At 36.8% G+C, this 26,136-nt stretch overlaps 1 protein-coding gene across 2 annotated transcripts; it reads left to right on the top strand.

Moving 5' to 3' along the window:
* Window positions 1-750: 750 nt before the first annotated feature.
* Window positions 751-4,644, top strand: LOC140985752 (uncharacterized). Of its 2 annotated transcripts, XM_073453665.1 has the most exons (5): window positions 751-838; window positions 1,943-2,054; window positions 2,146-2,268; window positions 3,942-4,044; window positions 4,153-4,644. In XM_073453665.1, exons 2-5 carry the CDS (start codon window positions 1,960-1,962, stop codon window positions 4,399-4,401), a joined length of 570 nt encoding a protein of 189 aa, XP_073309766.1. In that variant the 5' UTR covers window positions 751-838; window positions 1,943-1,959; the 3' UTR covers window positions 4,402-4,644. The 2 variants fall into 2 exon arrangements, with proteins under 2 accessions (XP_073309766.1, XP_073309767.1); XM_073453666.1 differs by lacking the exon at window positions 751-838 and having other exon boundaries at window positions 1,774-2,054.
* The last annotated feature ends 21,492 nt before the right edge of the window (window positions 4,645-26,136 follow it).

Raw genomic sequence — 26,136 nt, 5'->3', positions numbered from 1 at the left:
ACAATAAGATATATCTATGTCACATAAAAATCAAACAAGTGAACAAATAATTATATTCCAAGTATCCATTGTTGTGCATGCATGATTATTCTTTGGCCGATGATGGATTGAATTACAGTTGCCTGGTCAGTGGCTTAACACATATGAAAGATTTTGAAGTTGATACGTTAAATACAAAAATGGCATTTGCTATATTTTGTGTTTATATTCATATTTGATGACATATTTGTTATTCAAAGACCTTTGTATATATTTTATTTTGATCTTTGGTCATGTCAATCATAAAAAAGAAGGAAACAAGAAATATCTTCGTGAACGACGTCTTTGGAAAATGAAACCCCTAAATTAGGGTCAAACAGGAACTGTTATCAACCATGATATCTCGTTGTTAGGGTCAAACATCAGAATTTGGTCGCCATCTGTGAGCCAATGCAGAATTTCTGCAACTAAGATGCCTTTGTTTTTAGCCAGATTGTACTTGTATTCACGAAAGTCTTGTTTGAAGAATACGTAGCGATGGCTTTAAAACTGTCGCTACATATAGCGACAAATTTATAAAAACCGTCGCCAAAAGCGTAGCAATTAGCAACCATTAGCGATGGTTTAATCTCAACCGTCGCTAAATGAGCGACGGATTTTATTGCCCGTCGCTAATTAGATCGGCGACGGTACCGTTGCTAAATTTTGCGACAGATATTATAAAACTGTCGCTAAGTTAGCGACTGATTTTATTACCGACAGCTTCTTGCTCATTTTTTAACTGTGATTTCTTCTCTCGCTTCTTTCTATACTGACGTGTTTGTGTCTTTTCCGACGACCCCGTCTTCCCGTTTTTGAGGTATCGAACTCGAGATTTCAAATTTTTAATCTTATTATATTATCTTGTTCAGATTACGTACTATATTTTATATCGCATGTCAATTAATTGTGGAAAATATTTAATTTCAGATTTGTAGATGAGTAGAGGTGATTATTTATAAATTTGTACAAATAATCTAAAAATTAGCTAATTTTTTTAATTTATATTTTAAAATAAATTTTTTTAAAAAAATTTTATAGAATTTGTGACGGTTTTAGGTTATAATCGTCGCAAATTAGCGACTGTTTTCCTGAACCGTCTTGTTAAGAATTAGCTATGGTTTACATAATTAACAATAAAATTAGTCAATTAATTACATTATTTTGACGATAATTGCTAAAATCTATTGTCAAAACATATTTACATTACTATAATTTATTCGACAAAAATAAAAGATTAAAATCGATATTTTACATATTTAAATTTCAAAATTTAAATTAATTTTTCTCTAAACAAGAATTAGATTTCTAAATATTATTTTTTTAATTTCAAACCAATTCCAATTAAATATCTTAACTCACGTTTAGATTGATGTATTTCAAATATATTTAAATATATTTTTGTAGTTTTAGATAAGTAATATCATAAACTTCAAATTCAGTCATTCCATATACATATAGGATTTCATATTAATTATGACGGATTTTAAATTCAAAAATAATGAAGGCATTTGAAATCCATTCTACTCTTTATGACTAATGTGCAAATAAGTAAACTGGATTTAATATTTCATCTATTGTTTCAATATTAATAATAAAAATATAATTAAAATTCATTAAATTCAAATCTATACGTCCAAATACAACTTTATTTTTTAAGCATCCACATATAAACTAAGAAAAATCAACACGGGCCTGGATAACCTCCATGAATGATGGGTATTTTTGTTGGACCGTAAGAATTCATCAGCCATATAAATAAAGGCCCGTTTGTTTATCGGCCCAAAAGTGTTATCCAGGTATCGTCTTCTATTCAGTTCAACCAATCTTCCTTACTCGGAACCATAAAAAATACGACACCATATCGACTCTATCCGAGCCTCGCCTTGTTTCTCATTTCTGATACATTTCTTGTTGGAAATAGAAGCTGCACTTTCAACAATGTCATATATGAAAGGAAATTTGCTTGCAAAAACTAGGAAACTCGTCAAAGGACTAGCCAGAGCTGAGCCCATGTGGCTTAAAGCCATGGAAAAGTACGTCGATTTTTCTTCTTTTAATTCAATTTTATGAAGAAATTGGTTCACATTTTTTATTTTTGATTTGTGTTTTCGTGATATTTTGTAGAGCACCGCCTGCGACGTTTCCTCGGGCGGAGAAAAAGCTGAAGTCCATAAGTTTACCCGAGGATGTTTATGTGAATAAGTTTTTTCAAAAGCATCCCGATTCTAAGCATGAGGGGGCGATCGGGTATTTTTCTAGATCCCTTTTTCTCTCCATCTTTTCCGTCTGAGATGTTCATCTTGTTAAATTTTTTAGGGTATTTTATGGAAGATGGCTAAAAAGAAAAGGGAATAGGTTGATTCTTGGTTATACACAGAAGATGTTTTAATTTTGATATCATGTGTGATTTGAGGATTAATATTAAGTAAGCTGCTCATTGGATTGTAAGATTGTGTTTCTACTGTGAGTTTATAGATTTTCTGCAAATTTATAGCCATTAAAACCTTTTAGCTTATGTCAAGATTAAGCCGATTGCTGGTACTATTGCCTGATCACAATCACCATCATATTAGTTATTTTTTGCATTAATTTTTAACATGATTAAATAATGTTTCCTTGAATTTGTTCAGCAATTTAACTCTTTTTTTCCACCTAATCACAGATCCATATTTTCTCATGTTGTTCGATCCATGTCATGATGCTTAATAGTCCCTTTTATATATACCCACAAAGGTGAAACAAATAGGCAGAAAACAAAACGTGTTGTGGAACACGATGCATATAGATCTGGATGTATCGAATTTCTTTTCCTTTTTTGTTGATTCGTTATTATTTATGATGGCAAGAAGAAGACTCTTGTTCATCATTTGAGGAAACTGCTAACATCATATGTGTGTTTTGTGTAATTTTACATCACACTGATTCTTCGAAGCTAACACCACCTGAGATATTTTTGTAATTAATAATTCCTTCAGATTAATGAATGAGGTTTGATATAAAAGACATATGCACACAACATATGTTTGTCGATGAACCTGTGGCTACTTCTGCGTATCCAACTTCTTAATTCGCTGCCTCTAGTGCTGATAAAAGATAGAATTTTTCAATATATATTTAGAAGCATAGTTCAGGGACTCTGAGCTTCTCTATTAAGGAACAAATCATTCAGAGGTCTAATTGTGCATTTCTGTATTTATTTGATAATACTAGTTATAAAGTATGATTCAATTAATCAATTTTAGAGGTCGAAAATACCACACATGCACTGTACGAGATAAGCTGAGAAGCAAAGTGATTGTGATTTTGTACATAAGTATGTATGTACATTAGTGTATTGTGTGTGCCATGGTGTCTGAGTTTTCGAGGAAAAAAATAACTCTTGAGGAAAGAATGGTTTGCGACGATTTTGTGCAGAAGATGCTGAAGGTATATATGACTCAGTCTTGAGTTTAACTAACGAACTCACTATTTTTGCCCTTTTTGGTGATATTATTGGGATCTGTTTTTTATTATTTTTATTTGTTAATTGAGAGATGAATAACATAATGTCACAGTAAATCTTAATCTTCGTCAGAGTGAGAGTTTTTCACACATTGAAACTCAGGAAGTTTTATTTTATGTACTTCAAACATTTTTGTGTTACGATATTATGATATTTTTTTCATATTATACAATAAGATATGTCTATGTCACATAAAAATCAAATAAGTGAACAAATAATTATACTCCAAGTATCCATTGTTGTGCATGCATGATTATTCTTTGGCCGATGATGGATTGAANAAAGGTTTTAGTTCTGCATGTTAGACTTCTGTTTGATCTTATTTAGTGACCGAGTTTAACTAAGAGACGGTTTAGAGAAGTGTATGTCCATTTTTCAGGATAGTGAATATGAATCACTGATTCTTGCATGTGAACAGGATATCTGGTTTTGATCCACCTGCTGCCCGTGTATTTGCTTGGAGGGTGCTTGAGTTAAAGGATCATGGAATTAGTGATGAGGATGCTATAGCCGTTGCCGATGTTTGTTCTCTGTCACCTACTCTCATTTATTGTCATAAATAAAGTAGTCAAACTTGAAAATGAAATCCCATTTGTTCACCCTCTGAATCGTGGTTTCTTTGTGGGTAGATGGAATATCGAAATGAAAGAAAAGCCAAAAGGAAGGCATTTTCTCGGCTGAAACAAATTGCTCGGATTCAAGGAAGGAGCCCACCTCCAAATCCATATTCGAGTGCTATCAAGGAGATACAGGCTGAGGAAAGGAAGTTTGTTCATGATCGATTTTATGATTCTGCCACACGAGAAATCTTGCAGAAACTGAAACAGGAGAGGGCATCTGAGTTCCAGGACAGAAGAGGAGGGTTCATTGGCTCATGAGGTGACTTTATCAAAACATAAGTAACCTTAAATGCTTGTTATTGGAGCTGAATTTTGTTTAGATTTATTCCCAGTGGCTCTGGCTGCTTCACGTTTTGAACGGATCAAGATTTCTTAGATGATTAATAAAAGAGTACACTAGCAGCGGATGTATTTGGAATTGGCATATTGTGTATTCAAGGGATATTATCCCAACATTTGTATTGAAGTTTCCTTCAGTGGTCATGGATGCATTTGAATCTCCTTGATTCTTTCTATAAAAGCTTTTAACACTCCAAGTTGGTTAATCAAATGGCAGTTTGAACTGCACAGGTTAGAAACTCGGTGGAAATAGAGAGAATTGGAAAAACTGCTAGCTTGTTCCAGCAGCTAAATTAGCGACACAGTTTATTAAATCTGTCGCTATATAGCGACGGTATAGACAGAACCGTCGCTAATAGTGACGGTTATATCCAAAAACGTCGCTAAATGTCTTTAATAATCGACAGCTTCTTGCTCATTCACATTTTGAATCTTATTATATTATATTGTTCAGATTACGTACTATATTTTATATCGCATGTCAATTAATTAAGTGTTGAAAATATTTAATTTCAGATTTGTAGATGAGTGGAGGTGATTATTTATAAATGCGTACAAATAATTAAAAAAATAGCTAATTTTTTTAATTTATATTATAAAATAAATTTTTTTTAAAAAAAAATTTATAGAATTTACGACGGTTTTTGTAACGTATCGTACTTTTAAACTATTTAAAATTTGCGGAAAAATTAAAAATTTTCTTAAAATAAATCGTGAACTTTCAAAATTCGATAAAACAAATGTTCATCTCAACATAGTTGCAACCAAATATCTCAAAATATAGTTTGCCAAAAGTATTTGTTTTAAATCTCATGATCAGTAACATAAATCAGAGTATTTTGAACATTTCATAAACTCTTAAAACTGGGCGGTCCTCGGGTCTATCGTCCTGCTCAGTCCAAGCCTGCTCCTTGGTCCCCACCCTTCGTCTCCTCAAAGTCATCCTCTCCTGCATCGATCAAGTCTAGTGAGTATAAGGACTCAACACGTATAAACTGGAAGGTAGCAAGTACTACATAATAAAACCACATGCATCTTCAAAATATGACGTACATACTAGAAACATGAACTTGAACTTGATAAAATGAACGTACTTGGAACTTGAACATAATAGCGTAACATAGACGTGCCATGGTCATAAAACTTTCGTAAACATACTTGCATCTTACATACTTGGGCATACATAATGTGCCTGATCAGACTAAATCACATTATTGGGCTGACAAGGAAGATCCACAGCCACATACATGAGATCTCCGTTCATAATTTAGCGGGTAGATTGGTCCCCGGTCATACTTTATAGCTTTCCAATCCTGATCTAAACCCGGTCATGCTTTACCGGGGTGGAGAGGTCCTCGGCCACGTTCACCGACTTCCAAACCCGTTCATAGTTGGAGAGGTCCCCGGACACGTTCTCCGGCTTTCAAACCCGTTCATAATTTAGTCACAAGACATTTAGCATACCTCAAAAACTTAAAAATAATTTCTTTTGCACGTCAACATACTTACTTGGCGTTGAGGGATTCTTTGGATCTCGCTTGGGGCCACTGCTGCAACATACTAACATGAGCTTAATTACTTACTTGCATAACTTAGACGTAGGTACTCGAGCTCACCACCGAAGTGAATAAGTAGCTTATGACATTCTAGTTCGCTCGAGACTTGACCTTATTTAATCATCGTACTAAACCATGACATACAACCCCAAAGCAATCAAACCTAGGAGTGAAGCCTAAGATATTCCCAAAAACACAGTACACGGACCCCGTGCCTGGGTCCGTGTACATACTGTAAAGGCATACTCAAAAAGAAGGAAGGGCACGGACCCCGTGTCAGGGTCCGTCAAAGGATCCGTGTAGGCTCGGTTTGCTGACACTATGAAGGAAACAAGGGCATGGACCCCGTGTAAGGGTCCGGCCTCGGGTCCGTGTGCCTGCGGGAGGAACGCACCAACAAGAAATCCCATGCTTGTGACTTAATCTCCCTAACCCGATCATTCTTACCGTGAACCGACACCTCAAGACCCATCCTAGGATACTGTAGCACTGAATCAAGCTTACAAATGATCCAAAACAATGACGTCCAACCTACGACGTAATAATAATTCAAGAACATGAAATTTCACAACAAATCGATTCCTATAACTTCTACTTTAACCAAGTGCCTAACGACGCGAACCGAAACACCAATACTCATCCCAACAACATCCTCGACTTACCTAAACGCAGCAGCGATCACCCGCCGATCCCCAACGAAGCCTGCAACAATAAAACTTCAAGAATGCATCAATAAAATAATTTTCAGAAAAACGCAGTTTGAGCATTCCCACAAAAACGATCATAACTCACTCAATTTTTATGCAAATAATTCAAATTTTATATCAAATCAAAGGTATCTAAAATTTCTACTTTCATATGCTGAAAGTTTTCCAAAATTCTTGACCGAAAAATCGCAGTATTTAAAAGAGCAGTAAATTACAAAATTAAAAACGTTTCAAAATCGATCCAACATGTTTCTGCACCAACTTTGCACATCACACATGGATTTTTTTACTCATAAAAACATCGCAACACATACTATGACATGATCGACGTAGGAAAAATAGAATATACGTGCCTTTTGATATTAAAATTTACCGAACCGACGACACCGACGCAGGAAGGTGCGAGAGACGATTCGGGACGACCGTGGCACTAATTTCCTTGAAGAAAACCAACGAAAATATGCTGGAATCTGAAGGGGAGGGGTGGCTGATCTCTTGCAAAGAACCCTAGGTTTACTTGCTCTGAAAAAAATGAAAACTGAATTGTATGTGTGAGTCGTGTATTAGTGTGTGTGTAAGTGTGTTTTTTTGTGAAATAATAACGTGTGTGTGTTAATTAAGAGAAAATTATGGCTTAAATAACTAATTAAAAAAAATTTAATTAAAATTAATCCATACTAAATTTAACAAATCCCTTACTTCAATTAAAATGCACAAAATTTATAACTTGATAAACTTTAAAAGTTTTTTAAAAAATCTTAAAATCACCTAAATCAATAAATTAGGCTTTAAAATGCTCAAATTAATAAATCTTTTAAAATGCCCCATTTTGACTTAAAATAAAATACCACGTTTCAAAATTGTCAAGCTCGTCGCCGGTAGTTTTTCCTCGATCCCGCATCGAATAATCGTCTGAAACAAAAAACTCAAAAAAACGTTTTAACGTGGATCACATAAACATAACTAATTTAAAATAATGCAATTTTATAAATCATGCATCACTAAACTCATTATAAAAAATGAAATTAAATAAATGATTTAATAATTAAATAAATACATGGGTTTTATGTGTACTGCTTTTAGCTTATAACCGTCGCAAATTAGCGACGGTTTTCCTGAACAGACATTACTGCCGTGAAATATGGTGAATCTCAAATAACTCTTGAGGAAAGAATGGTTGTTAATTGGGCTGTTAATTTGTTATTTAAATTTTAAATAATCGTTTCTATACAATTTCTGTACCGAGGAGCCCGTTCCACCTGCATCGATCTTTGTACCGACAAATAAGCAATCATTGCGTTCTTCTTGCTCAGGGCATCTGCAACCACATTAACCTTACCCGGATGGTAGCTAATGTTACAATCGTAATCCTTCACTAGCTCTAGCCATCTCCAATGTCTCATGTTCAGCTCTTTCTATGTGAAGAAGTACTTCAGGCTCTTGTGGTCAGTGAAAATCCTGCACTTCTCCCCATACAGATAATGTCTCCGAATCTTCAGGGCAAATACCACTGCTGCTATCTCGAGCTCATGAGTCAGATAATTCTTCTCATGGAACTTCAACTGTCAGGACGCATAGGCTATAACTCTATCGTGCTGCATAAGAACTGCTCCCAAACCGAGCTTCGAAGCATCTGTGTAAAGCACAAACTCTCCCTGCCCTGATCGCGTGGCTAGAACTGGCGCCGAAGTCAATGCCTGCTTCTGCCTGTCGAAACTCTCCTGGCACTCCGGTCCTCAAATAAACTTGGCATTTTCCTTCGTCAAGGCGGGCACAGGCACTGCAATAGAATAAAAGCCGTGAATAAACTTCCAGTAATATCCAGCACATCTCAAGAAGCTACGGATCTCTGCCACGCTCTTAGGCACTAGCCAATCTCTGACTGCCTCAACTTTACTGGGTTCGACCTCTCTACCATTCCGAGATACAATGTGGCCCAAGAATGCCACTCTGTCTATCTTGAACTCGCACTTACCGAACTTGTCATACATCCATCTATCCTTTAAAGTATGTAGTACAGTCCTCAGATGCTGACTGTGCCCTCTCTACTCTTCGAATAGATCAAGATGTCGTCAATGAAAACTATGATGAACTGATCCAAATATGGCTGAAACACGCGATTCATGAAATCCATGAAGATCGCTTGTGCGTTAGTCAGACCGAATGGCATCTCCATAAACTCATAGTGCCCATAACGCATCCTGAAAGCCGTCTTATGTACGTCATACTCTCTCACCTTCAGCTGGTGGTATCCCGATCGGAGATCTATCTTCGAGAATACTGATGCTCCCTGAAGCTCATAAAAAAGATCCTCGATCCTGGGCAGTGGATACTTGTTCTTGACTGTGACTCTGTTCAGCTCTCTGTAATCAATGCAGAGTCGCATATTGCCATCCTTCTTCTTGACAAACAAAACCAGCGCACCACATGTAGAAAATCTAGGGAGAATGAAACCCTTATCTAGAAAATCTTGTATTTGATATTTCATCTCCTTCATCTATACAGACGCTAAAAGGTAGGGTGCATTAGTAATCGGCATTGTGCCTGGCATAAGCTCGATAGAAAAATCCACCTCTCTGTCTGGTGGAATGCCGGAAACATCGTCAGGGAAAACATTGGGGAACTCTCTGAACACATCAACGTCCTCTAGCCTCTGACTGACTGGCTTTGTTACTGATACAATACTGGCAAAAAACGCTTGGCAGCCCCTCTTCATGAGCTTACTGCTGGGTGGTCGGACGGATAATGACCTTCGTCGAAAATCTATGACAGCTCCATTAAAAGAAAGCCAGTCCCTGCCCAAAATGATGTCAAACTCCAGCAACGGTAGCTCTATCAAATCTGCATGCACCTCATTCTTCTGTAACCGAAGTTCCAATCCCCTCACTATCTGCGAAGTGAACATCTGATCCTCGGATGGAATGAATACTCTGAATCCGAATCCATCGCGACGGGTATGATTCCTAGTCGCTGGAAGAACGTCTTGGATATAAACGAATGTATAGCTCCGGAATCTAGCAATGCATACGTGGCTACACCTACAATATATATCCTTCATGCGACAAAACATACCATCAAATCTGTTCGCATTGAAACTTAAGAAATTTTCTATCAACAGTTATCCCAAAATCCTTGAAAAATTACTACTTTAACCCAAATATTCTTCAAAATTTTCGAATTTAATCCTCAAAAATTTCGGTAATTGCAATTTTTCCCTCAAAGTTTTCGAAACTTACACTTTTGGCCCTACAAATTTCGAAATTTGCAACTTGGCCACATAAAATTTCAAATTTTAGCCCCATAAAATCGTAAAATTCTCGAAAACTAAGTATTAAATCCCATCAATTCAGAAAATTTGAAAATAGCCCCTTAAAATTTTGAGTTTTGCAATTAGGTCTTCAAATTATCTGTTATTACAATTATGTCCTTAAAATTCTCCAATCAAGCAATTAGATCCTTAAATCCGACTAGGTAGAGCATGCATCCTAATTTACTCTATGTCATCAATCCCATAAATTAATTCCCATAACAAACATATAACCCATGCAATCAAGCGATAAATTAAAATCTTAAATATAAGGGTTAACGGTGATCAACGTAGAATCTGGTTCTATCTCAGCCTCCTCGGCATGCATCACATATGCTCTGCCAGTAGTGGGGCCATTGTTCCTAGGGAAGTCTTCCGCCTTGTGACCCAACTACTCGTTAATGAAACACTTGAAGGTCCCCCACATGCACATGCCGAAGTGGAATCTGTTGCACTTTTTGCAAGGTTACATGTACTCCATTCATCTTGGAAGTACGAAGATGTACAAGGATCTGCAATTATTATATTGGTGGTCGGGCATGAAACAAGACTTCTTGTATTTTGTGTCCGAGTGTTTGACATACCAGCAAGTTAAGACTGAGCATCAGAGACCAGCCGAAAAGCTTAAGCCACTTCCTATTCTCGAGTGGAAATGGGAAAATATTACGATAGATTTTGTTGTGGGTTTACCAAGGACTATTAGAGGTTTCAATGGCATTTGGGTGAGAGTTGATTGTCTTACGAAATCAGCGCACTTTCTACCTATCAAGACGACATTCACCATGTCACAGTACGCAGAGCTGTATATTGGAGATAGTTTTACTGCGTGTGTGAGGATTCGGAATTTCGAAGCAAGTCATGTAAGAAATAAAACTTGAAACTAAGCTCAAAACTTTAATCTTAACTATAAAACTCAATTATAAACTTAAATTTTCAGCTAACATGACTTGAGGAAGTAGCTCCAAAGCTCGGGGATTAGCTCAACAGGAAGCTATGCTATGAGAAACCGCATCAATCGAAGAGTCGAAATCGGAAAAGTAAACCCCCAGCTGAAGGACTCAATCTTTTAGCTCAATAAAGCTCAAACATGCTTGTCCTAAAAGGACCAAAAAAAAAAGATCTAGGAGAAGAGCTAAGGGAATGGACAAATTTAATGTGTAGGAAATAACCCTTGAGTTGATCAAGGTGACTCTTGAAGATGGATAAGGTTTGACAACATTGAAGACCTTTCTTGGGCATCAAGGGGGACGGCTATGGGCTAGGTGAAAGGCCATTTGGCACCTATAAATACAACCCACTATGCTGAAGAAAACACTTAAAAACACAAAAAAATTCGGCCCCTTCCCCTCCATAAAAAGCTCTTGGCCGCCACTAGCAAGGAGGAAGAAGGAAGTGTCGTACCGACGATCTCGTGTTGGAAATTATTGTCAACACTGTGGGGAGACCCTGTCCAAATTTCGGTCACCACCTGGTTCGAATTCAGCAAGCTTCGTACGTCCAAGTTTGAGCAACTCTAGAAGCATACCTTCGAATTTCGATAAGTGGGTTTTTGTTACGTACTTTTCTTGTATTTTAAACTTTGCATAAAAATAACATGACATTCTCGTATATGTGTCCTTTTTTCCGAAAATCAGTGTTTACATTATTTAAAATTCCGATCGATGAATGTTATGTTCTTTCTAAATTCGACATCCTTTGATTCCGCTGAAATCCTTTCAAAATTCTGATAAGTTATGTTCGATGAATCTGAATTATGTGATGCACTGTTACAAATCTATTTGAAATGGAACGATGATTGTAATTCTGTCTGACCCCCATCGGTGGGTATAAAACCGTGTTCTGGCCCCCATCAGTGGATATAAAACTGTGTTCTGGCCTCACCCCTTAGAGGAATAACATATTGGGGAAATTTTGACCATAGAAATGAGATGTGTAATAGTGTTGTGTTTGTTTTGAATTGTTTCTGATTTGCTTTTGATTTTCTCTAAACCATCTGATAATCTTTGTCTCATATTTGATTTCGGTTTCGTTGTGATAAGTTAAAAGTAATAAGTTTTGAAAGTGTGTTAAAGAAATGTTTTAAAGATTAAGTTCTATATGTATCTTTTGAAATCGATCGACCCCCACTTGCTGAGTGTTTCCCAAAACACTCACCCCTTACAAATTTCAGATAAGAATAAATAACAACTGAATGAGGAGGAACAATAAGCTTTCTGGGGATGGTAATCGAACGACAAGATCAAGAATCAAGATTTTTACATTTTCTTTTGTTTAGCTTCCGCAAAACTCTGATGTAATTTTTATTCTGTTGTCATTGTAAAGACAATATTTTGTTATATGAAAAAGACTGGTTTTTGGCCATTTGCTACAAGGCTTAATTGCTTTCAAGTAATTGTTAAACAATGCCGGATGTCATCATCTCTTCGGTCTTGGGGCGTGACAGCATGGGATTCCAGTGTCCATTGTTTCTAACAGAGATCTAAGATTCACATCGTCTTTTTGGAAGAGTTTACATGCAGCAATGGGGACAAAGTGGTTATTCAGTACAACATTCCATCCTCAAACCGATGGTCAGTCTGAAAGAGTGATTCAAATTTTGGAGGATCTACTCTGAGCTTGTGTGATTGATTTCAAAGGAAGTTGGGAACCGAAATTACCTCTAGTGGAGTTCACCTATAACAATAGCTACCAATCGTCTGTAGGAATGGCTCCTTACGAGGCACTTTATGGAACAAAGTGTAGATCACCTATACATTGGGACGAGGTTAGTTAAATAGTAGTCAAAATCCGAAATAGGATGAATACTACACAAAGCCGACAAGCGATGAAGAGAACTTGAGTTTGCAGTGGGAGACCACATATTCTTGAAAGTAGAACCTATGAAAGGTGTTATGAGATTTGGCAAGAATGACAAAATCAGTTATAGGTTCATAAGACCATTTGAGATTTTGGAGAAGATTGGAACATTAGCCTATAGAGTGGCGTTGTCACCCATGCTAGCTGGAGTACACAATGTGTTCCATATCTCGATGCTGCAAAAGTACATGTCGAACCCATCACAGTATTAAATTATGAGCCTCTACAGTGACTCCGAATATGTCATACGAGGAAAGACCTATGCAAATTCTGGATAGGCAAGAAAGAAGACTCTGAAACAAGTTATACAAATGGTCAAATTCAAGTGGCTAAATCACTCGAATGAAGAAGCTACTTGGGAAACCGAGAGAGACATGAGGAGTCACTACCCGGAGCTATTCGTTAAGTTTTAATTTCGAGGAAGAAATTTCATTTAATAGAGGGAGGAATTGTAAGGTCCAAAATACGATGACGTAATCCAACTGCATGCAAATATAGAGAAAATAGAAATGACTAATTAAATGGTTTTAATGGAATGAATTAATTATGATGTGCAAAATTACATGTTTAAAGTATGGTCTTCAGTTAGAATGCATAAAACTGTGTTTTAAAGGTTATTCGAGATGCGATCAAGGAACGCAGACTGGGGACCATATGAGGGAAAATATTTTTACCAAATAATTATTTTTAATTGTTTAATGTTTGGTGTATTTTTTAAATGGAATTTTTGAAAATGAGGTGTTTTTATACGCCGAGTCGTATTTTAAACCGGCAATCTATTTTCGATAAAAATAGGGACTTTTTGAGAACTCGGCTAATATTTTCACAAACTTTCCTAGACAAAATATTTTAAATAATAAATAATGTGCTTAATGGGTCTATTATACTAGGTTAATGAGCCTAAGCTTACATCATGTGTTATAATTAAAATAAAAAGCCAAAAACCCTCCCCAAACACACACATCACCCATGCCCTCACCCTAAAATAATACTAGGACTCTTCTTCTCCATCAGCAACACACACTACACGAGATTTTGAGAGAAAATTCACGAAATTTTGAAAGGAAATTCAGCAAGGGTCCATCTCCGCCAATGTTCCCTGCATCGCAAGCCGTTTTTCGTGAGTAATAAACGCAAAAGTACGTCTTAATCTTCCTTCAAACATCTTTCATACCATATTATTTATATTTAATTATCCTTATATAAAAAATATGACGCACTACTTTTATTTTCATTTTCATGGCTATATATGCATAAAACTAGAGTTTTTTTTTTTAAACTTTTCTTAATAATGCACAAAGGGGCTTCCATGGTAGAGGAACTTGAAGGGACGTTTTTCCAACATGTTAAGGGTCCATAGATACTTAGATGAGGGCTACACCAGTAGGGACAAAGGCTTCGACGAAAATCTTAAGTTATATGGACTAGGGTTTCAGCTAGGGCATCCTTGAGGGCCACGGCTTTTAGCTGTTGTTATGGCATGACCAGGAGACCTAGGGTGGCTGCACAAGGGTTGGTTCGAAGGCTAGGGTGATCGTGTGAGGGTAGGGAATCACGTACGCCTTGTGGTCGGGTTTGAGGGGCTGGGGTTTCTATGTCTTTTAATCTCAGTCCAGTAGGGTCGCTAGGGTTTGGACATGGTCCTAGGATGATCAGCTAGGGTCAAGTTGGGCTGGTTATTGGCTAGGGCCGAAGGGGTGCAAGGTTGAGAGGCTAGGGTTTTGTTCAAGTTAGAGCAGAATTTTCCAGCAGATTCCTGGGCTTGTTCAATAGTCTTAATTGGCTTGATTTGGGTAGTATATGGTATAGCTGGGTGTTTTTAAGCTATGGTTCAAGTTTCGTAAAGTTTGGTTAAGTTTCGAGTCCATACGAGTCAAAACCGGGATGTACGTCTAAGTTTCAAAAAGAATTGAGAAATTAATCGAGGAGCTTAACTTTACGTTTAAGAAATATTTATGGATATATTTTAAGGTTTTATATTAAGTTTCGATGGATTTGGTTCGTCGTTTTAAGATCTAAGGATAAATTGGGAAAGTTAGGGTTTCAGGGGAAAAACTGTCATTTTACACCTGAAAAATGTTAGACGTCCTGGCAGTGCCCTGAATGCTGTAATATATGTTAAAATATTTATTTCAAATTTTTGTGGAATTTTATGATAAAACGGTAATGCTAAAAGATATGTTGCATGCTTGGTTTAAAAAGAAAAATGATTTATATGTGCATGAATTTTTATAAGTAACGGAAATATGAAAAGTTGAAGGAGGTGAATTGATTGTGACTAATACGATGATACGATGATATGTAAGGCTAATGCTCAATTGACGGGTGAGAGTGTCGCTGATGTCTCGTCGTCCGATACCGAGGTAATATGTAGATGGATCCATCGACCTACAGCTAATATGAAAGTCACAATTGAGGATCTGAATTCAATAAAAAGAGAAACATATACATATATTATGAAAAGGAAAAAGTATATGATGAAAGAAAAATGTTTAAGTTTACACATGTTCATGAAAAGCTATTTTCTTAAAAGTATTTTCACTGTTGCTTGTGAATGTATATGTAGTACTTGCTATCATGATTAAGATTTTCTGAGTCAATAAACTCACTAGGTGTGATCGATGCAGGTGAACTTGATACTGATGGAGGTCTTGATAGTTGAACTAGCTAGACTGAAGGTGCACACAATCCGAGGATTATCGCTAGTTTTCCGCACTATGATTTAAGATTACTTTAAAATTTTACGACTTATATGCTTTTGAGAGGTTTTGAGAGATTTAAGAGTTTATGCTTTATTTTGGTAAAATTTTAAATTTAGGTTTAATTGCAGATTTACGATTTTACGTTTTGAATTGAGTTACTTTGGATTTTCAAATAATAGTTAGTTGGTTTATTTTAAATGGTGCAAAAGTACTTTAAAATATATTTATGTATGTTACGGCCAAGAGTAGTAAGAAAAAAAATTTCTAGTACATTTTAAAGAAAAAAATTAGCGGACATTTCAGTTCTGATGCAGTATGTCAGAGTATTAGCTTATGCATTCAAACAGTTAAAGGTTCATGAGAATAATTATCCGACTCATGACCTCGAGTTAGCAACAGTAGTATTCGCCTTGAAGATTGAGGCACAATCTGTATGAGGAGAAGTGCAAGATTTTCACCGATCACAAAAATTTGGAGTACTTCTTCACACAGAAAGAGTTGAATATAGGACAGTAGAGATGGTTAGAGCTAATGAAAGACTATGACTGCAACATTAGCTACCATCCAGGTAAGGCTAATGTGGTAGCCGACACACTGAGCAGAAAGACTGCGGTGATTTCACAATTGTCTGTACAAAGACCGTTGCAGATAGAGATTCAGAGATTTGAGCATGCAGTTTATGCTAGGGGCGATGGCCCTAATCTTTCTACCCTGACAGTGCAGTCGATGCTGAGAGACAAGATTCGAGCAGGGCAGTCATCTGATGAGCAGTTACAGAAGTGGAGACAGAGGGATAAGTCTAAGGGGCTGAGATTATATTCTATTGAGCCGCGACCGACTGTGGGTTCCTAGTGGTGATTTGCTGAGAGAAGACATTATGAGGGAAGCCCACAGCACCCCTACTTCGTTCACCCAAGGAGTACGAAGATGTACAAGGATCTGCAGTCTTTGTATTGGTGACCGGGCATGAAGCGGAATATTTTGTGTTTTGTGTCTGAGTGTTTGAAATTTCAGCAGGTCAAGACAGAGCATCAGAGACCTGCAAGAAAACTTAGACCACTCCCTATTCCCGAGTGGAAGTGGGAGAACATCAGGATGGATTTTGTGACGGGGTTACCCAGGACGGTTGGAGGATATAACGCCATTTGTGTGATAGTGGATCGGCTTACCAAATCAGTACATTTTCTACCGATCAGGAAGACCTTCACCATGACTCAATACACAGAGCTGTATATCAGAGAGCTAGCCAGACTGTATGGGATTCCATTGTCCACATGTCAGACAGGGACCCGAGATTCACATCTGCATTCTAGAAGAGTCTGAATCAGTAATTGGGTACTAAAATGCTATTCAGTACATCCTTCCATCCTCAGACCGACGGTCAGTCAGAAATGGTGATTCAGATCTTGGAGGACCTACTCAGAGCTTGCGTGATCGACTTCCAGGATAGCTGGGAGCCGAAGTTATCTCTTATGGAGTTCACATACAACACAGTTACCATAAATCTATTGGTATGGCTCCATACGAGGTGCTTTATGGGAAAAAGTGTAGATCACCGATCTATTGGGATGAGGTAGGAGAAAGACCAGAGTTGGGTCCAGACATTGTCAGACAAACTGCAGAGCTAGTGGTCAAAATCCAGGATAGGATGAAAACCGCTCAGAGTCGACATAAGAGTTATGCAGATCAGCGGTGTAGGGAGCTGGAGTTTGCATTGGGTGATCATGTGTTCGTGAAGGTCGCACTGATGAATGGTGTGATGAGATTTGATAAGAAGGGCAAACTCAGTCATAGATTCATAGGACCATTCGAGATCCTCGAGAGAGTTGGGACGCTAGCTTACAGAGTTGCATTACCGCCGAATCTGGCGGGAGTTCATAACGGGTTCCACGTCTCGATGCTGCGGAAGTACATGTCAAACTTTCGCATGTGATGAATTATGTGCCCCTGCAGTTGACGCCGAACTTGTCTTTAGAGGAAAGACCTACCCAGATATTGGACATACAGGAGAGGAGACTTCGGAACAAGGTGATCCAGATGGTCAAATTCAATTCAAGTGGCTGAATCATTCTGAGGAGGAGGCTACTTGAGAGACTGAGATAGAGATGAGGAGTCGCTACCCGGAGTTATTCGGTATATTTTAAATTTTGAGGACAAAATGCAATATAAGGGAAGGAAGAATTGTAAGGTCTAGAAATTCGAATGACATAACCTGACTGCGTGCAAATCTAGGATTTTGTTAAAATGCGTGTCTAATTATTTTATTGCATTAGATGCATGATTGTGACATGAATATGTGTTTTATTTCTTGGTTCATTAAGATTGTATGATGTAAGGCTTTTAATAGTATTTCATGCTCGAACGAGGAATGGAAACGGGGACAATTAAGAAAATTTTTTTTATTAAATAATTATTTTTAATTATTTAATATGTGAGGATTTTCGAAAAATGGGCTTTTAAGGTATTTTTACGCATCAAGTCATATTTTAAACCGATATGCAATTTTTTGGCAAAACGAAGGACTTTTTGAGGGTTCGAGTAATATTTTCAAAAACGTACATGAAACGTATTCTAATTTTTGACTTTGAAATTCTACTAAATTTTTTTTTCTTTGAAAACATAAACTCGAAAATCACTAATTAAAATAACTTAACATTTTCATAAATCATAATAATTCGAATCTCAAGTGCATAAAAATCCCTAAATCATCAACTAACCAAAAATTATACGTCGACTTTTAAAAAGATCAACTAACATCAAAATAAAGCATAAAAATCTCTAACAAATTCGTTAACATAAATCTTTCAAATCCTTTATCTATCAAGCTAATGCGGGAAATAAATGTCCCTCGAGAGTGTACTGCCACACTTGATCCACTCAAGTGTCAGCGCCTCCCTCCAATCCTGCAATATTCAAACCTAGTGAGTCTAATGACTCATCACGTTCTAAACATGAGTAGCAAATAATACATATACAATCACAAGCATTAAAAATCATACTTCATTTAAAATAACTTTTAAGCATAAATAAATCGTAAATTGTAAAATCATACAATCGTAAAGCTTTCAATTCTTTATCATTTTGGGTGCAGTTTGATCCTCGAAAGTGACTAATATTCTATCCTCTGGTCGACTGATCAGTCTTCAGCTCCACATGACCCATGGGGACGGGCACTAGGCACCGCCATGGAAATACTATCGTCGGGCTCCCTCTAGGGTCTTTCTCCCTCACGACATTCCCATAAAATTGTAAGTTCACTGTTCTTTCTTAAAACGGATCCCCCACATATCCTCTATTTTTTGTCACAGTCAATTCACATCCCTCAAAATAATTTTTTTTCTTTTTAAATCATAAAATATCATGACTTTCACAAATATAATTTTAACAGTAAAAATTGCACAGTTTTATCATAAATCATAAAATATCATATTTTCATCAAAATCATCATAATAAATCATTTAAAATGTGTTTTGACCCTTCGAGACGGTGCCAACCTTTTTAAGTATTACCCAAGTGTAAAATGACTATTTTTTCCCTAGACATAAAATTTCTCGATTTTGACTTTTTACTAGTTTCCTTGACTCTAGACCATCCCAAATATTTATTTAAACTTAAATCAAATTTTAGATATTTTTATTTAGCTTAAATTCGAGGTTTTCAATTTAATTTCCTAATTAATTATTAGTAAAGCGTTTTAATCTCGATTTAATTCAAACTTTAATATTTTCTTCCCATATTTTAAACATAGACTTTTTATTACCTAAACTATCCTTGTGAGCCATGAGCCACCCTCGTGGACCCACGGTTCAAGCCCTTTTTTATTAAACTCGATTTTTGAACATGCTCAAAACCATCGAGCCATCTCCCAAATTTCTTGAACCATGCCCGACCCACCTCGAGCCAAACCCTGACCAGACCCTTTATGGCCCTTATTGACTATCCTTGACCCATTGAAACAGCCCCTAACACTCCGCACGAGCCCTGCACACAAGTCACGAGCCGCGCAAGTGCTTCCTAGATTTCCTAGGACTCCTACTCGATTTAGGACACCATTAGCTACTTAACCATCGATAACCTATGACCCTCACCGACCCTGGATAAGTCTCAGACCCAACCGAGCCAGCCCCGAACCCCCTGGTCCATGCTGCATCAGAACAAGAGCAGTCGCGCGAGTTCCCTCATGCTGTGGTCGAGCCACCAATGAGCCACCCTGCACCAGCCCTTGACCCGACCCCTGACCATCCTCCCTAGACCCTACTGGACCAACCCTGAACCGTCATACCCTATCCGCGGCCCCATTGGCCACAGCCACCTTGCGCGAGCATGGGGGAAGAGTCCCTCTTCGCGTGGACTCTTCCCCAGCCTATGAACTCGAGTCCTAGCCCTGGTAGGACTCTTCCCTACCCTTGACCATGTCTAGCCCAGCCACCTACATGAGCCATGCGCAGCCATGCACCGAGCCGCCCTTTGTAATCATGTGAACCATTCCAAACCCTAGGATTCTTCTAGCAACTCACGTGCAGCCCTTAGCTCACTGTGCAGTCCTTGTTTAATCTTAAATTTGTTCATGTTCTATCCATAATACATCCTAAATTGGCAGCGTACTCGTTGGAAATCATAACATGATCATATGCACGTAAAAATCCTCAAAACTTTGAAAATAATTATCGAAACTTTTAGAAATTTAAACTCCCATATTTTTCATGCAAACATAATTGAAACATGCATAATATGATTTGAATGTTGCCTAAAAGAGTTTAGAAAATGTGCCTTTGCGTTTAAAACGCTCGAATATGCGATCATCGGGGAGGGCACGAGAAAGGACGAACAGATGACGAAGAACCCTAGATTTTCTTCCTTGATAACATTCGAATTATGTGTGTGTTGTGTGTGTAAAAATCGGCTGATGTGTGTGTTCCAAAGCCAAAGTATATTATTTATAGATTTTAATTTGCATGATAATGGGCTTAGGTTTTGGGCTTCCAAGTATAAGAGCAATTGGGCCTAGTCAATTTAGTTAAATTGGACCCAATAGCTCTTATTTAATTTTAAAATAAATTTTACAAAAATTATTTTTCAAAAATAATATTTTTGATCTTTTAAAAACTCTTTGTTTGCCCAAAACCTGCTTCCCGGGTAAAATTGAGCTTGTCTCGTAAAATAATTTGAACTCTACCATTTTTAGAAAAATTTAATCATTTTTAATCATATTAAGAAGCCTTGAAAATATTTAATGAAAAATATTTATTCTTGTCTTGGTCGTCTCCGGTCTCCTTTCCCCAGCCTGTTATCGAATATTCGGGTAAAATTCTTCAATTTCATGAAATCATGCCATATAATCATTAAATTATGCAATCATACCTTTAATTATTTAATATGTATCATGCAAACATTTAAAATCAATTAAATAAAACAATTAAGCAATTCAAATAATTTGCATGCATGTGGTTTACGTAGGTTGGTTTTTCAGACGTTACAGTACCTAAACAAAATATTTTACAAATGTGTTATTGGGCTTAATGGGCCTACTTTAATGTATATTGGGCCTAAACTCCTACACATCCTCATTATTTCTAATTAAGGGCTCAATATATACTAAACTTTACATCAAACCCTACCCCAAAACCCTAATCTCCTCACCACTCATATTTTCGGCCGCCCCTCTCTACTCCAGCAGCATCTCGTGACCTTAGCAGCTACTTTGCTCAGTTTTCTCAAAAAAATTTCATAAGAACTCTTCCTTGTCCCTCCGATATTCATTCTACGCGATTGTCGTCGTTTTTGAGTGTAAATACGCAAAAACATGCACTATACCTCTTTTTCTCATCAATCACATCATGATATGTGTTTAGAATAGTTTTTGAATGATATTACGTAGATCTATCATTGTGCATTTAGTTACAGGGTTTCTACATGAAAATATGCATATTCATTGACATGATGCTCGCGTTTTCTTTGCTTGTGTGTAAGGGGCTGCTAGATCTCGACTTATAGGGGCTGTGACATTTCAAGATCGAAGGTGGCTAGGTGTGTAGATTGGTTTGGACCACTCCATGTAGAGGCCGATCGGTTTTTCCTTGTTCTAGGGTTCGAATGGCTAGATCGGGTGTTTGGGGAAGGGCAGCTGGGCATGGCTCGTTCCAGGCGCTGGTTCAGGTCATATGTGGTCTGTGTCAAGGCTTGGGATGGTCCATGGTCAGTTGGTAGTAAGGCTAGGCTTGGATCGAGGCTTGATGACAAGCTAGGTCGAGTTTTGTGGAAAATTAGGTTGCTTCTTGGATGAACCGAGTGATCTGACGGGTAGAGGCTGTAGGCATGGGTTTGGTTGGTCCAGGAAGGAGCTCATGGCTCAAACTTTGTCTTAGGATAGTTGGCTAAGGGCTCGACACGTTGGTTTCGGGCCTAGGGTCGAGATTTGGGAGTTAGGTGCACTAGGGTTTGAATGTTACAACGTACAGAAAATTACAGCATCTAGTCGAGGGTTTTTGAGGGCCTTAGATGGTCTGAAATGTGTGATTTAAGGGCTGGTCACGTGTGGTTTGGTCATGGATTATGTTTGGAAATATTTGGTTGAGTTTCGGGTTAATTCGGGTTAAAACCAGGACCCTGGTCCAAGTTTTAAAACGAATTATAAAAGTTACTGCATATGCTCGATTTTACGCCTAAGGTATGGTTAAAAAAGTATGTTTTAAGGTGTTTCAATAAGTTTGGTTGGCTTCGGGTCGAAATTCTGAGGTCCAGAGGTAAAATGGTCAATTAGGGTTTCCAGGGGAAAAGTGGTTTGGTTGGCTTCGGGTCGAAATTCTGAGGTCCAGAGGTAAAATGGTCAATTAGGGTTTTCAGGGGCAAAATAGTCATTTTGCACCCAATCGGGTTAGCAATCCTGGCAGTGCCCAGATAATCGAGATTGCATGTTTAAAATGTATATGTTTAATATGAATATGAATTTTTATGAAAATACGAGAAAATACGTTACATGCTTGGTTTTAAGAAAATGTACGTATATGCATGAATTTTATAAGTAAAATACGATGACATGTTTTTGAAGGAGGTGAGTTGGTTGTGACTAATATGAACACGAACACGAACATGTAAGGCCGAGGCTCAGTGGATGTGTAAAATTGTCGCTGATGTCCCCGTCGCCAGGTACCACAGGTTTACGTAGATAGATCCATTGACTTAGAGCTGATATGAAAGTCACAACTAATGATCTGAATTTAATAAAAGAAAATGAACACATATATAATTACATGACGAGATATGATTGGAATATGTTTATGTTATGTTTAAGTTCACGCATTTAAAGATAATGATACTTATTATAATTACAGTATTTTTCACTTTTGCATGATATGTATATGTACTTGTTATAACGGTTCAGGGTGTGATTGATGCAGATGAGCATGATGATGTGGAGACTGGAGGCGCCGAAAACTAAGGGTGGGATCGAGTAGGGACCCATCCCGTAACTATCATACCCAATCCCCGTCCCGATAAAAATTGGGAATCTTTTTTTTCCCCGATCCCGTACCCGACAAGTGTAGGGACCCGAATGTTCGGGATCCCGTCGGGTAGGGATGTGATATCCCGAATTTTTTTTTTTTTTTAAATCTCTCGAGACCTATAATTCAGTTGTCAAATACTCAAATATAGGAAAATCAATGCTGCAACACAACAAAATAGCAAGTACACTTTTGTTGATCAAGGCAACATATTTATTCCATCAATCAAGAGCTGAAATGAATAGCTAAGAGATAATGACTTCAAAGTCATTACTGAATGGTTACTTAAAAAATTACCTTGGCTACACTTATTGTTTGTTGCTCCATAGCTTCATAAATGGTTGCCCTGTCATGTTCCCTCGTACGTACTAGCAAATAGTTTTTAGTGGGAACTTGAGTACAATTATATTATGAACAATAATATATTCAACAGAATGTTGCAATTACTGCACATGTATCTAATCAAACCAAAATGAATCAAATAAAAAGTAAGAAAGTTTGTTTCATAGTCATCGGTGGAAAAATCGGTTTAAATGGAGAAAATGACACTGAAATTGAAATTTCAGAATAGACATTAGATATTAAATTGAAACAAAGTGACAAAGAAGCTGAAATTCACATGGGAGCTTAATTAAATTCTTGGTTAATCAAAACAAATCCAAAATAAAAAGTTCACATATCAAGCCAATGTCACATTAAATCACCACGTCAACCATTTATTTTTCTACCATGGGGTCTTTGGAATTTAAACTTGAAGAAGATGCATTACTTCGCTGTGGGCATGAGCGTGCCTACAAAAACAACAAATATACTATAATCACAATATATAACAAGATTAAAATTTACAATTTGAAAACTAAAGTAAGATGAACCAACTAAGGGATAGCTAGAAATACAACAATTACATAAAACTATAAATAGATAATGATACTTATAAAAGGACTCATAATTAGTTATAAGATAATAACAAATCATATTCATGATTTATTTGTTTTTAAATTATTGTCTAAAAATTAGACTTATATTATTTAACATAAATATATCACTAAATTTTATTTTACGAATACTTAGTTGTTAATTGGGGGTGTTACAATGTTAATTATAATTATATTAATAATTTAAAATAATATAAAATTTAATAATATTTTTTCGGGTCAGGACGGGAATCCCGTCGGGAGCAGATTATATACCCTACCCTTCTCCCGAAATAAATCGGGACGGGAAAAATCCCGAACCTGCGGGTCGGGAAATTTGCGGGAAGAGAATGGGATGGGAATTGGGTAGGGTTGGGAATTTCGGGTTTTTCGCCAGCCCTACCGAAAACTGAGTAGGTGGAGCTGGGAATGCGCACGATAACCCGAGGACCTTGCATTCTTCCGCACTTTATGTTTGAGTCAAGGGTGAAACTATGTTTTTTTACATTTTGCATCTTTTTGTACGTTGTTTATTTTAACAGATTTGAGTTCATTTCAAATCAGTAGTTTAGGAGTTGATGATAATTAGGAATTATTCAACTGCAGTTATTTTTATTCAGTGGTCGAATGACTTTTTAAAACGCTTGGTTGACTGTTTTTATGCATGTGTATGTGTTTACATATTTCGGCCAAGCCTCTTTAAAAAAATTATTAGTATTTTAGTAGCAAACGTCACAATATAATTTTCTAAATAAATGATACATGACTCATTTCCTAATGGCTTCCTCAAGTCTTGTATTTATTGCAAGGTATTGGAAATATGGACTGTATAATCAGAATCGATCCACCAAATGCTATGACTAATATTAACCATATTTGATTCATAACTAATGAGGGTTGAACTATAAATATCTCAAGAGCAATGGTCTCAACTGATTTGTTATATCCCCTTATGTGTATGTGTGACGCCCCGAAAATTTGAAGGTCCACGCGAACCACATGCATACAAGTTATTAAATTCCTTGTGTATTTCAATTAATTGTTTTAATTTCATAATTAATTATGTTGTGCATGTTAACATGTTTAAAATATATTTTTCTACATGGTTGCATTAAAATGTAATTTTAAGGGTTATTCAAGTTGCGATCGAGTAACGGAGACCGATGGCTGAAAAATAGAAAATTATTTTATTAAATAATTGTTTTTAATTATTTAAAATAAGGGTGATGCTTTTTCTTATTTTTGAAAATAAAGAGTTTTGAGATGATTTTATACGCCGGGACGTAATTTTTATCGGTATTGGATTTTCAACAAAAAAACAAATTTTTTGACAACCCGGCTAATAAATTCACAAAGTTTATAAAACAAAATATTTTTGTTGGGTGCAATAATTGTCCCTGCTTGGTATAGCGATCGAACCGTGGTGCTTGAGCTGCTGTGCGGTTTAAAAGATTTGATTTGCACCATTACCACTAGCTATAGCTTTTGGTAAAGCGGCAAGCGCTCGATTCTACAATTTTAATCAAGCACTAATGGGTTTTTTGGGCCTAATTAACTTTGTTAATGGGCCTAAGATTTTGTTAGTATTTTATTTACTATTTAATATGCAAAAATCACCCCATAACTCACACTCAACACATGCCCCTTCCTCCAAACAAATTACAAGACTCCTTGTTCTCATTAAACTCCACGGCACACACAAAGTATCAAGGAAAAAAGTTCGAAATTTGCAAGGAAATTCAAGCCTAGGTTGTTCGTTCTTCGATCCATCAACGTATAAACAAGCGTTAAAAACGCAAAAGCACGTCATATTCTTCCCTTTACTCATCCATCACACCATATGATTTGTTTAAATATGTTTTGCATGAAAAACAAGTGAAGCTTTTAAATAATTTCGTTTATGCATCAAAGGTGAATTTTTAAAGCTTGGTTTTGATTCAAAATCATGATTTACATGTACATAAGGGGCTTCCATGATTAGGAATTGAAAGGTGATTTTTTTACACAAGGTCCTAGAACACACACGATAAGGCTGCACACAAGAATTGAACAAGCTGGTACTGAACATCACGCTTTAGGTGTCTAGGCTGGGGTTCAACGGAAACTTCAT

Source organism: Primulina huaijiensis, chromosome 10 (assembly GCF_012295235.1).
Source record: "Primulina huaijiensis isolate GDHJ02 chromosome 10, ASM1229523v2, whole genome shotgun sequence".
Lineage (NCBI taxonomy): Eukaryota > Viridiplantae > Streptophyta > Magnoliopsida > Lamiales > Gesneriaceae > Primulina > Primulina huaijiensis.
The sequence above is the reverse complement of the archived record's forward strand: the minus strand, read 5'-3'. Positions and strand labels throughout refer to the sequence as shown.

Coding starts and splice junctions, on each gene's coding strand:
- LOC140985752 (XM_073453665.1), top strand. CDS start 1,960: ATGTCATATATGAAAGGAAATTTGCTTGCAAAAACTAGGAAACTCGTC. Junction 2,055..2,145: donor TGGCTTAAAGCCATGGAAAA/GTACGTCGATTT, acceptor GATATTTTGTAG/AGCACCGCCTGCGACGTTTC. Junction 4,045..4,152: donor ATGCTATAGCCGTTGCCGAT/GTTTGTTCTCTG, acceptor CTTTGTGGGTAG/ATGGAATATCGAAATGAAAG.